The following is a 12,407-nucleotide window of genomic DNA, read 5'->3' as shown; positions in this document are numbered from 1 at the left end:
CCATTGTTGTGGTACTCCACCTACTTGGGGGGAGAATGCAAGTGTAGTGCTTAAAAGAATTGCTACTCCTTCAAAATAACTTAATACTTGAATCCTTTAGTAATGATAATTGCTGGAAGGGACTGGGTGTCCACCAAGGTTATCTACATTGAAAAGACGGGAAAGCAGGGAGAGAACACTTCAGGAGCTTTTCAAATGCTAATCGAGAGCAGAGAAGAACACTACAATGTTGCCCCTCCCCCCCTCCCCCCGCCAATTTAGAAAACCCTCAATATTTTTGCAGTGCACTGCAAATGCAGTGGAATGGGTTGAAGGAAGCATTTCCTTTCATTCAAACACAAGGCATACCTTCCCTTCCAGGCACATGAAACCTATCGTCCCTACAATGCCATGCAGGAAAAGATCAGGGATTTTTGTTTGTTTGTTTTACTTCAGTTACACTTCATCTTTTCTCCTCAGTGGGGACCTAAAGTAGCATACACCATTCTCCTGTCCATTTTATCTTCACAACACCCCTGCAAGCTAGGTTAGGCTGAGAGTGTGTGACTAGCTCAAGGTCACCCAGTGAGCTTCAATGGCAGAATGGGGAGCTGAACCTGCTAGCCACTGCATCACACTGGCAAAAAAAAAAAACCCTAAACCCTAATTTTTGAGCAGCGAAAAATGGATTGTTCATGATTGGTGCAGGAATGAAGGACAACGTCATACGGAAATAAAAATACAAGGAGCACAATTAGCGTTGCTGAAACAGAGAAAAACTTCTGTGTGGAATCAGCCTTAGTTGAGTTTGGAGTGGGAAGGGAGCAGTGTCTAAACCAAGTATCAACTCCAATCCAGCCAAGCACAGACTTAAAGGTCAAGCTAAATGCTGTCTCTCTTTCAGGCCTGGTGCTAGTGCACTGCTGCCCAATTGCCAACCCACTGTGATTGCCACTTGGGCTACTCCATCTCCCCTCTCAGGCCAAAATTACCCTCTCCCTTCCAAGTATGCAGGTAACTACAGTTAGTGCTGAATGTGGGTATTATTATTATTATTTCTATATCTGCACAGACATTTTTTTACAACATGAAGTCTGATCAAAAACACAGTTTAAATTAATGTTCAGAATAAAGTTTGTAACTGTGGTTTGGGCTATAATTAGCCAAATTTAAATTGCTTTTCTAGACTGATGTACATCCCTGCTTGGTGAGTCATCATTAGCAAAGCCAGAATGACACAGAAAGGAGGCAAAGGGAAGGAGGGAGTGCCCTGAGAAAGCTGGAGCAGTTGGGTTGTTCTTTTCTCTTTGTGCAAAGGAGACTAAGTGGGATGCTGCTGCTGCTGCTGAACAAACGAAGATTTCTGCATTCAGATATCATGATGAACCACAGTTAGCACAAACTACAGTAACAAGCCAGGCATATGGTTGGGAATCCCAGTTCAGTACCTATGCTGCAAACCAGTCTGTTCAGAAGCCTGCATTCAGACATCATGCTAAACTGGAGTTTAATCAAACTATAAGATGGCTTATGCTGTACTTTTCTCCCCAATGGTGACCTGAAAGCAGCTCATGGCATTATGCTTCTCCATTTTATCCCAACAACCACCTTGTGAGGTAGGTTATGCTGAGAACATGCACATATTGAACTAGGAAGCAAAAGAGTCTCACAGCATCTTTCGTTTTGGATGTAGCTGTACCAAAATAACATGTGTCTGTTTACAGGTTACCTAGCGGAGAAAAAAATACAACTATTATATTCTGAAGAGCCTCTTACAAAGCATTCCACCTTAATGTATTGCTTCCAATGTACAGACTTTGTATTTTGGCAAACCTCTTAGGGAAGCAGCAGCCAAGCTTGCTATCTGAGCCTGAGACATGGATAGTAGTATCACAACAGACCTCTTAATAATCAGAAGGCATGGTAGGGTCTATGTTTTAGGTACATAGGATCCAAGTTTAGGATTTAACTAGTCACACTGATTCGTGCCAGAGCAGACTACAGAAAACTTCTGAAACACTAGTTTAACATGTCCTCAGAGATGGGCCACTGCTTTTTGGCCCAGACGCAGTTTTCCAGTCAGCTGAGATGAAGTCCCATAAACTGGTGTTACTATTCCCCTTATGTTACACGGCTGAAGAACTCTACTACTTCAGTTTAGACATCAGATTTCAGCAGAACATCTGCATTCACTCCCTAGCCATAATGAGCACATGCCTTTTTAGCAGGGTGAAGCATGGAAGATCAAGGAGATTCCAGATCCAATAGATGTGAGATCTCCTGGTTTAATAATTACTTCTCCACAGAGTGAAGGGAATGTGCAATTCCAAGTCCAGCCTCACCTGAAGAACAGACTGTGGATTCTCAGTTGGTTACAAAACGTTGTATCCAACCAGCTTTTCCACTGGTGAAAACTCAAAAAGGCTATGCTGGGGATCAAAGGATGTGCTTGGACACTAGTCACATGGGATAGGGGGCTGTGGTAAGGATAATTCAGTGCAGTGGAGTGGAAAAGTTGGCTGGATCCAACCCAAAGCGAAATCCAAGCTGTATCATCTGAATATTAACAGACATTCATATTAGAACTTTGCACAATCTCATGTACATATTGAACTTCAGAGTATCAGAAGAGAATCACACCATATTTTGCTTGTAAGATCAACAATTTAAACCTTCCGTCAACTCACATCAACCAAGGCTACAAGCACTGACAATAATTCTGCTAACTCCCAAACAGACAGTTATTCTGGAGGGTACGATAATTAGCACCACTTCAGTAATCTTTCTCCCAGACAACAAGAGTTGGGCACAGCGATGTCACAGGCTAGAAAATCAACCTCAAAGCTTTCTTTTTTTGGGTACTGTAAGTTAGTACAGCATCAGTTAGTACAGCAACAGCCTAGCCATCCTTTACCCCACCTTTCAAGTATTAACCAAGCAATGTCATCCCTCCTAGGGCTGGTGTTAGCACAGAAGGAACCATATCAGTCACCCAACTCACATGATCCCTTTAAACATACATTAATGGAGTAACACTTCAGTAATGCATGAACCAACACGAAGATATTCAAACTCCCCTCTCATTTTTCATTTCTGGGGTGATTTAATCAGAGTCCTTTAAAGGAACTCAGAGGCAACATTAAAGATTACCAATTAATTCACTCCTAAAAGGAGATATTTTTCCCCATCCCTGGATTCAAATATTTTTAGTTGTACTTCATATATTCCAGAAACAAATACTTTGCAAGCTGAAAATGATTTACCAGCAGGAGGAAGAGGAAGAAGCTGCTGAAATAAGGAGATGGATTGTCAGGAAGAAAGCAGGAGTAAGCAGTGAAGCAAAAAGCATAAATAAGGCCTAGAGGAGGGAAAAGTCAAAGTGTCAAGAAGCAGAAGGTAAATTTAAAAGTGTCTATATGCAAGCATAAAAGGTATCCCTTTTCATAACAAATGTTAAATGAAAATGTTCTTCAAAAATCAATGGACATCAATGTTGCGTGTCTCTCTAATCAGAAGATTAAAAATCAAATGGTTTATATATGAAGCCAGCCTATCACTTCATAACACTTTTAAAAGACAAAGGACTATTTTAATCCTAGATCTCAGAGGAAAAATAATGGCTTAAAAGAGAAGTGTGATAGAAGTTCCACCAGTGAACCTTTGGTTGGCAGATTTCTAGAGGATCACCTGTTGCTTCAGAATCCTGCTAAGAATGGTAGTCCAGGGGGACCTTGACAGGACCCATTAAGACACTTTCTCAGGGTTTATTCATTAGTTAATACAAATTACTTCTGTCTTAACTGCTCAGAGACTGAATAGGGATCTTCATTTTGTGTATTAACATATACAGGATTAGAGTCAAATTGTGGAGTTGGATCCCAAAGATACTCTTCTACTCAAAGTGCTCTTTTGGATCTAGCACACTACTAAAATTCTGATTTTTTTTTTTAAAGGCAGACAATATGTCTAAAGTCTTAGTGCCCTAGGACACTACCCAGAGTTCAGCATGGCTTACTATAATTCTGCAAGTTAAAGAAATGTCAATATAAAGCATCAAAATCCATAAAACATTGAATGTTAGATTATGCAAGTTTCAGCGTGATAAAAACAAGATAAAATTGAACTTTACCATATAAGATTTATTCTAAAAGTTTTAAACTCACCACAAATCTCGAGTGTCAGTTTCTCATAAAAATCCTAAGAGTTTGGAATTTAAAATCTACTTCAGAAGGAACTATAGAAATATAACAACTTATACAGCTATGACAGTACTATAGTGAACAAACCTTAAAGCGTGCGTCAAAATAGATTAATAATAATAATATGTTTATTGCTTTTCCGGCCGAAGCCATAAGCCATACAAACACCAACATAATACGAACATAGATAACTAATTATAGACTGAGGAAGGAACGCATTACTTATGGGATTCATATGTAATCATCACATGCAGTGTAAAAGAAACTTCAAAGCAGGGAGTGAGTTGTTTCTAATAAAAATCAATTGCATATTTTGAACGTTTCCCTCAAATTTTTATAACCACCATATTGGTGTATGATGATGATAAGGATAAACAGCGTCAAGTATTTAATGGATAGCACCTTTTTGCTGGTGGAAGTGGAAAATTAATTTAATTCAGTTACACAGGAGAATAATTTCAATGTGGTGGTTCACTGAAATACTGGCTGTGGGTACCAGTACGTTAGCATGTTACCCTGGGATCTGACAGACCCAGGTTCAAATTCCCACTTGGCCATGGAAACCTTGTTCTCTACCTAACCTATTTCACAGAGTTCTTGTTGTGAGGATAAAACAGAGGTAGGGAGAATGATACTGTAAGCCACTTCGGGTCCCCACTAGGGGGGAAAGTGGGATAGAAATATGTAAATAAATAAATACAGGGCCCAACATTAATATCAGGTTTTCACTGCTGGCAGGCAAGCGTGTTATATACACAACTGGCCTTTAGTACAAACAATACTTCAATTGCATGGTCAATAACATCTTGTCTTTGAACACTCATCTCACAATATATTAGAGATCAGCTTATTTGGAGAATATATGAAGCTATATTAAATTACTTCAAAAGCTAAGTTCACAGGATTGATAATCAGCTTCCCCAATAGGTCCAAAGGCTCTGGCCCCTTCATAAACCTACATCAGAGGCATAGGGGCCACCCCCACACTAAGGGGACAAATAAATGTTGTGCAGCAGCCATGCTTGAGCTTATGACCAAAGTATTCATCAATGGCAATGACAGCAAGCATATAGAAAATTTAAATTTATAATGAGTGCGTTGGATCCTAAAGAAAAGTGGATCTTTGCCATGTTCCCCTCTCCTCTCACCATCTGACTTTCAGAAAGTACATTCCTGGGTATGTGAAATCTGTGTAGATTAGTATCAGAGGCCCATTGTCAGAATAAGCAGGAAGGGCAATTTTTTTGCCTTCCCCCTCTTCATTGAAGCCCCACACCACCACTCTATTAATCTATGCAGGTCCCACTGCCACGGGGATCTATATGTAATGTAGTGTGGTGGCCAGAGTGTCAGACTAGGACCTGAAAGACCTAGGTTCAATTTCCCACTCTGCCATGGAAGCCCACTGGGTGGCCTTGTGCCATTCCCATACTCTTAGCCTAACCTACCTCATAGGGTTGTTGTGAGGATAAATGGAGAAGAGGAGAATGATGTAAACTGCTTTGGGTCCCCAGTGGGGACCAAGGCTGGAAATAAATGATGTAAAATAAATTTAGAAAACTAAATTCTGGGATTCAGAAGAAAACACTGTGGGGCGGGGAAAACAGTAAACACCTACGCTTCTGCTGTCAGTAGGTAGGAGCCAACCTAGCATCAGGAAACAGTCCAGGAAAGAGGTCTTTCCTGCTGTATATAGCTCAACTACCTCTCTTAGGTTACTGAGAGCAATTTGCTGTGCAAAAGGACACTTTCTTGTGCTAAAGCCCTCCTGCTCTCTGGTTATGGTGCATTGCTACCTGGATGATGTGGGCTGATTCGGGGGGGGGGAGTTAGTGAGCCATTTGTAGCACCAATAATCAGAAGATTTCCTCATATTACCAGTGGTCCCTTCTTACTTCCTAAATAAGGAAGATTTAAAGCCTTGCAACAAAATGGTATCTTGCTATAAGGATTATCAATTCAATAAGGAATAGGAAGCCTGCCAGTTCTGACACAGAACAATGAAGTGAAATCAAACCTATTGTTCCTGGTACAACAAATTCTATACAAGTTTGATCCATAGCTAGCTTTATTCTTGAATAAAGTACTGCAAAGAAAAAAACAAAAGGCTGAACACCAGGTCTAGCACCTTGAAAATAATATATTAATATGTTCTGCAACAGCAAATAGCATGACTATAAAAGCAACCATGTAATGTTTTGCATGTAAGCAAGTTTTTTTATTTTATTTCTGGAGGTTAATGTGGGGGTTTTAATCATTGTTACGGATGGTTTAAATGCAGGCCTTCGAGGATTCAAATGCCAGGTGTTCTCAAGGTAAAAATTCTGAGTAAAGTGGATAACACCTGAAGCTCTGTATGAGTGGAAATAAAAGTAGTGTTGGCTGTGAGTGACTAGGGACCTCCCGAGGTAAAAACTTAAGGTAATGAACAGAGGAGCTGAACTGAAGGACCAAGTGAGGTTTAAAAAACAAACAGAACTGTTTACAACCCACTTTTCTACTGACTTAACTAAATACAACAGTTGTTATTCTCACTAGATATTTGGTTAGTGTCAACCAAATGCTAGAAATTATACAGATTCAGATTTATCATGGTCCTGACTCCAAGCATCTTAATGAAAATTATTAATAAATTTGGGGGGCAGGAACAGTGAGGATAAACAAAGGAAGCAGAGTCAAATTATTTTATTCTATGAATAGTTTAAGAATTATTTGCACAAGTAACAAATGCTTAGATGGGTGTAGCAACCACTGCAATAGCATATCACAAAACCCAATGTTAGGTTACTATCAAATATTGATTTTAGAAATGGTTACCTGTTAACACTGTCATTTGCTGCCTGGATCCCACTGTTTATTTGGAGTAATGTCTTGTAATCAACATATGCCTGCCTGTATCGTTCCATGGACTCATACGCCATTGCTCGACGCAGAAGCGGTTTGAGAGAATATGGATGAAGTTCCAATGCTCTAAGGAAAAAGGAGGCTGGAAACTATTAGTAGAACAAGGCTAAAGAAGGTGATTGGCACCAAAAATATTTTGATCATACTGGCATAGTTATGAACATATATATAGTATATCTCAGATTTTTTTAGATCATTTATCTATCTTAAAATAAACCTGGTGGGGAAATAAAAGGATAGATCTATTCACGTAGACTATTATTACTTTCTTTTTGAATCCAGGTAGTATTCTGAAAAGCCTATTAATCAGACAACCAAGGAACAGATTTAAGCCAACTGATAGTAAGTAACAGGATTAATGTTTATTCTGCTTAAATACTACCTATGTACCTTTTAGTACAGTTGTTATAGCTGCAGAACATTCAATACATATGGAAGCATATCTGGCTGGTAATGGCTATCAGTTGTCTCTCTACAATCTACTTCAACTGCAAACTCTGTATAGGCAAGTAGGGGTTCCAAATTGCATTGTACTATTTCAAAGTATACAGAAATTCCACACCGGACTTCCACACAGGAAAATAAGCATTTAACAATGTAATTGTCTGCATTGGATTGTACTGTAAATATATGATGAACTCTGATGCTACCAATAAAGGTTTTATTCACTGTTAATAAACATCCACGTATGTTCATTTGGGTAGAAGACTCTTTTCTAAGGTAGGGATCAGTGTTTCAAGAATTCTGAGCAGTTATGTATATAATCAACAAACTTAGTGGATAAGCCGCACCATAGGAAACAATTGATTCTATACAGCAAACACAATTGTGGGTTTTTTGTATAAATGTTTTGTATTTTTTATTAATATCAATGAAAAGTGTAAAGTGACCAAGTGCTCTATTAAATGCTTATAAATATTTAAAAGTCATTACAAATATCTATCCCCATTCCAATCACAAAAGACATAACTCTATCAAAAAGTGCATTCAGTAATAAATAAGTATAAATACATAAATAACGTCTGCTCATAAATATTAGGAATCAGTTCAAAGATGTAATCTGAGCATGATCCAATAAAGTCAATGACATCTCTCTTTCTTTCAGGTCGATGCACAGAGGAAGGATGCACCAGTAGAACGCTTCCTACTGCAGGTAATTCTTCAATGTGAATACATACATTTGCAATACACTTTTCTTTCTCTTTTAGGTGGAACCGTGAAGAAGGGGGAAGGATGGGAGACACCCCCCCCCCGCCAGACAAGGGGCTAGCTGAATAATCACACTTGTTTCACACGATATCACTTCATCAGGGGCCACACATTTGGTTCACCAAACAAAAAAAAGGATCTCAGACAAATAAATCTCAAGTGCTTTCAGTGCACCACCAGATGGTCATATTCAGATCACATTTTTCTGAGACATTTTTAAACGCTGTCTACACATTTCAAACCTATCATCACAATTTTAAAAGTGCATTTATCTTAAATTAAAACAAATATTTTTATGATGCTGACTGCTACTCCAAAGGACTACAGAATTTCACACATTCCTGACTCTGCTCTTTCAGGCTTTCCATAACAGGTAGATCAACGGACAGAGGATTTTTCTCCTGGCAGCTCCACTGTCTCTCTCATGACAGCAGTGAGCTGCCCACTGCAAATCATGTCTACAAACACACTTCAGATTTAGTTTTACTGACATCGTTTTTAGGTATTAAAATAGAAATAAAGTGAAAAGCAGTATATTTTAACATGCAAAAATGGGTTACGAATATCTCACTCTCTGAAGTGACTGAACTCATTTTCAACTAAATTTGGAACGTTATTTAGCTTTCTAGTCTGCCTTATCCTGAAACCCTGGGACACGAAATGCTAGCAAAAAATCTGAAAAACAGAATACAATCCCTATTTCATACACTCATTATCCCCCTACCCTTTTCTGATTTAGTTCGGAGTCCCAAAGGCCAACCCAAACTCTTTAGTCTTAGTTCCAAAGAAGATTAAACTACCTACCTATTCATATTGATGAAGCGTTCTTTGTAATTCAAAAAGCATGTATATTTCTAAACCAAAAGAGAAGTTGGTCTAAAACAATCTTTTCGAATCTTTAGTTTTCTGGGACCAACCTAACAGTGTGGTTGTCTCAAACAACTACAACCTTTGAGAGTTAATAAGGAGTCACCAACTAATTGTTTCAGGAGGTAGCTGTATTGGTCTGTAGTAGAAGAGCAAGATTTGAGTCCAGTAGCAACAAAGACTAACTAGATTTCCAAGGTTTGAACTTTCAGGAATCAAAGCTCCAATATATCACAACGGAAAGTTTGAGATCTAAGAAATAACTTTCTCTGAAAAACATTTCTTAATTCAGATGATGCTTCAGTATTCCTAACATGCTGATCCAAAGCCCTGAGAATCTACTATCCAGTAGTTCAGTTTTATTTGTTGCAATCCTTGATCAGCCATGCACTACATCCAGTAATTTTTACTATTAGGAAAACAAGGCCTGGAAAACTATGGCTTTACTGGTATATTTCAAACTCTTTTAGTTGGACTCAGAGACCAGTTAAAAAATCGTAACAGAAGACACTTTTGAAGTGTCAATAACACTTAAAACAGCATGCTCTAGAGAGAAGGGACTAAAGGCATTCCCTGTGCCTGATACTACACCACAGTGAGAGACCAAGGTTAGTCTCGGTTTCTGGGAAAGACTGCAACGTAACTTTGAAATCATGTCGCAATTCTGATGCAACTACTTGTAAACGTATTGGATCACACACAATTCTAGCTAGATTCTGCTATCAAAGGGAAGTTTATGCATAAATACCTATCAGAATGGGCCGACAGTTATGTAAAGAACCTACTTAAATTTTACATTCAAACCCTTTGTACATGTTTAAATAAACTGAAGAAATATGAACTGTCCTCTTCCTCCTTTCCTTACCCAGGAAGTGATCTACAACATATTTTTACAGAACACACAGAGTAGGCGTTACACCTTCCAAACTATTTAAATAATAAAAAAACAGTTCAAATACTACCATAATTATGGGGAATAATGCTTCCCTGCAAGATGGGTGCTATTTACCTGTTACAGTCCTGAATGCAGTCAACACAGTTGCCTTCTTTTAGGTAACATGCTGCTCTGTTTGAATATAAAATGCTTACATCCTCTGGGCTCTGAATTCCTAAAGTTATACATAATTAAAATGAAAGCTGATTACTGAAGTCAAATGTTATTAGTATTAAAAAAAAACATTCTTTGGGTTCCAGGTTGCACTGCAGTAATGCAGTCCTGCTCATGAAGCAGCTTCAGGGACCCTTCGTTTCATTCAACCATCTATAAATACCTCTTATCATTTTAACAGGCAACCATGTTGCTATGAAATCCACAGGGAAGGTCAGTTTTACTTCAACGTACATGAATAATTTTTTCAACTGTTTATTCATTCCAGGAACCAGTCTGGAGATAATAAATACCCAGAAATTAACAGAATAGCAATTTTACAATTTTATAAGGATTTGGAACTTACCTGATTTGCTGACATTTTCAATTGCTTCTGAATACTTGAGAATAGCTTCTCCAAACTGTCCATTCTTAAACAATGCATTTCCTTCAGCTTTCAATGTTGCTGCAGTGGGGGGGAGCAGAGTGGAACTCCTTTCTCCTGCGGAGGAAGATTCTACGTCCTTTGGTTTAGCATTACTGTTTTCACTATTTTTTTGCCCACTGCTTAGATAACCATTTACTCCACCTTCACAGTCTTGCAACAATATAGGTGTCCTTTTTTCAGGTGTGCCTTTTTTAATTCTAGTCTCAGAAGGATCTCTGTGTTTCTGTGCCTCCTTGCATTCTGATTTACAGCCATCTCCTTTGCTGGGGAACTTCTTTTGTGCATTCCCCATTTCACTCTTCTCACTTGCAATCTGTCTTCCCACTAGCACAGCAGTTTCTATAAGGAAGTTAATCAGCTAGGTTAGAGTTTGCATCATCAGAAGGAACTATTGTAAAAACAAAAGAGGGGTGGACTAAGAGTATCAGCAGATTCTTAAAACATTCTATCTTACTGAAATTAGCTTACCCCAGAACAAACATGCATTCTCAGAAAACAAGCATAAAATAGTAAGTATAAACAACATGCTATAGCCTGAATTCAATGCTGTCAAATCAGTCCCCCCTTTTAATAATTTACACTACCTTGTTCTAAATGACATACTAAGCTCCTTGAAATTAACCTTTGAAATGCTGGGTGTTCTATTTAAAGAGCTAGTTCTTGACTAGTTGTAAGACAGCAAATCACAACTATGTGCCAAGCAAGATTAAATATTTATTATCATCAATATATATATAAATATATTGAAAAATATTAAAACAACTCTTATCTTGTAAAATGGTATAGACACACACTTTTAAAGTCTGATATTTAAGATCCTGAATAATCTTTCCCTTTTAAAAAAAGTTTATCATTCAGATCCAAACACATTAAAGATTAGTCAGCAGAGTCTAAAATTATAGAATACTATGTATAAGCAGGCAAGATTAGTTATTAGACAAACCAACAACTTTCAAGCATAGAAAATTTATATCCTTCAACTTGTTTACTATAAAGACACCCACAGAAAATATTAAAAGGACTACTTCAGAATAAGCAATCTGAAAGTGAGAGTTTTAAGTGCTTGATTAATAAGATGACAAATGTATAGCAAATAAAAAGTACATGGTTTGTCTCGGTTAAGCCTCTATCAGAATAGAAAATAAAAATCCTAAAGAGAAGAAAATGAAATCTAGTTTTCATGGCTCCTTCTAACACACCCAGGGTAATGCTAATTGCCACTTTGGGGTCAGAAAGTAATTTTCCCCAGGCCAGTTTAGCTAGGAATCCTAACAGTGTTTTGTCATCTTCTGGCATGGAACAGGGGTCACTGGGGGTGTGGAGGAGGTAGTTTCCTGCCCTGTGCAGGGGGTTGGACTAGATAACCCTGGAGGTACCTTCTAACCCTATGATTCTATTAACTCTCCTTACTGCAGCTGCCTATATTGCATAATATTGTATTCATGAAGTATCCCCTAACACTCGGCATTACCTTTTCAGTAATCACAGATGGCAACTAGGAGACAGAGAAGAACCACCCTGTGCTTGTAGGATATGTGTTTACTAATATAAGTATTTTAAACAGTAAAAGGAAGAAATCTTGAAGAAGAGTAGAAGATTTCAAAGCCTTTTCTCAACTTCAAGACAATGAGAATAACATAAGAATGTAAGAAGAGCCTGGTTGAATCAGACCAGTGGTCTATCTAATCCAGTATCCTGTCTCACACAGTGACCA

At 38.2% G+C, this 12,407-nt stretch overlaps 1 protein-coding gene across 1 annotated transcript in view; it reads right to left on the bottom strand.

The window, feature by feature from the left end:
- SPAG1 (sperm associated antigen 1) overlaps positions 1-12,407 on the bottom strand; it is a 44,005-nt gene that overhangs the window by 14,675 nt on the left and 16,923 nt on the right. Inside the window, exons 11-13 of the mRNA XM_054985248.1 lie at positions 10,613-11,032; positions 10,168-10,267; positions 6,996-7,148 (exon numbers count right to left, since the gene is read on the bottom strand). Of these exons, the coding sequence (XP_054841223.1) occupies positions 6,996-7,148; positions 10,168-10,267; positions 10,613-11,032 (673 nt within the window). The remainder of the gene's footprint in view (positions 1-6,995; positions 7,149-10,167; positions 10,268-10,612; positions 11,033-12,407) is intronic.

Source organism: Eublepharis macularius, chromosome 7, assembly GCF_028583425.1.
Source record: "Eublepharis macularius isolate TG4126 chromosome 7, MPM_Emac_v1.0, whole genome shotgun sequence".
In the NCBI taxonomy this organism is placed as follows: Eukaryota; Metazoa; Chordata; class Lepidosauria; order Squamata; family Eublepharidae; genus Eublepharis; species Eublepharis macularius.
This window is presented reverse-complemented; position numbering and strand designations above follow the sequence as displayed.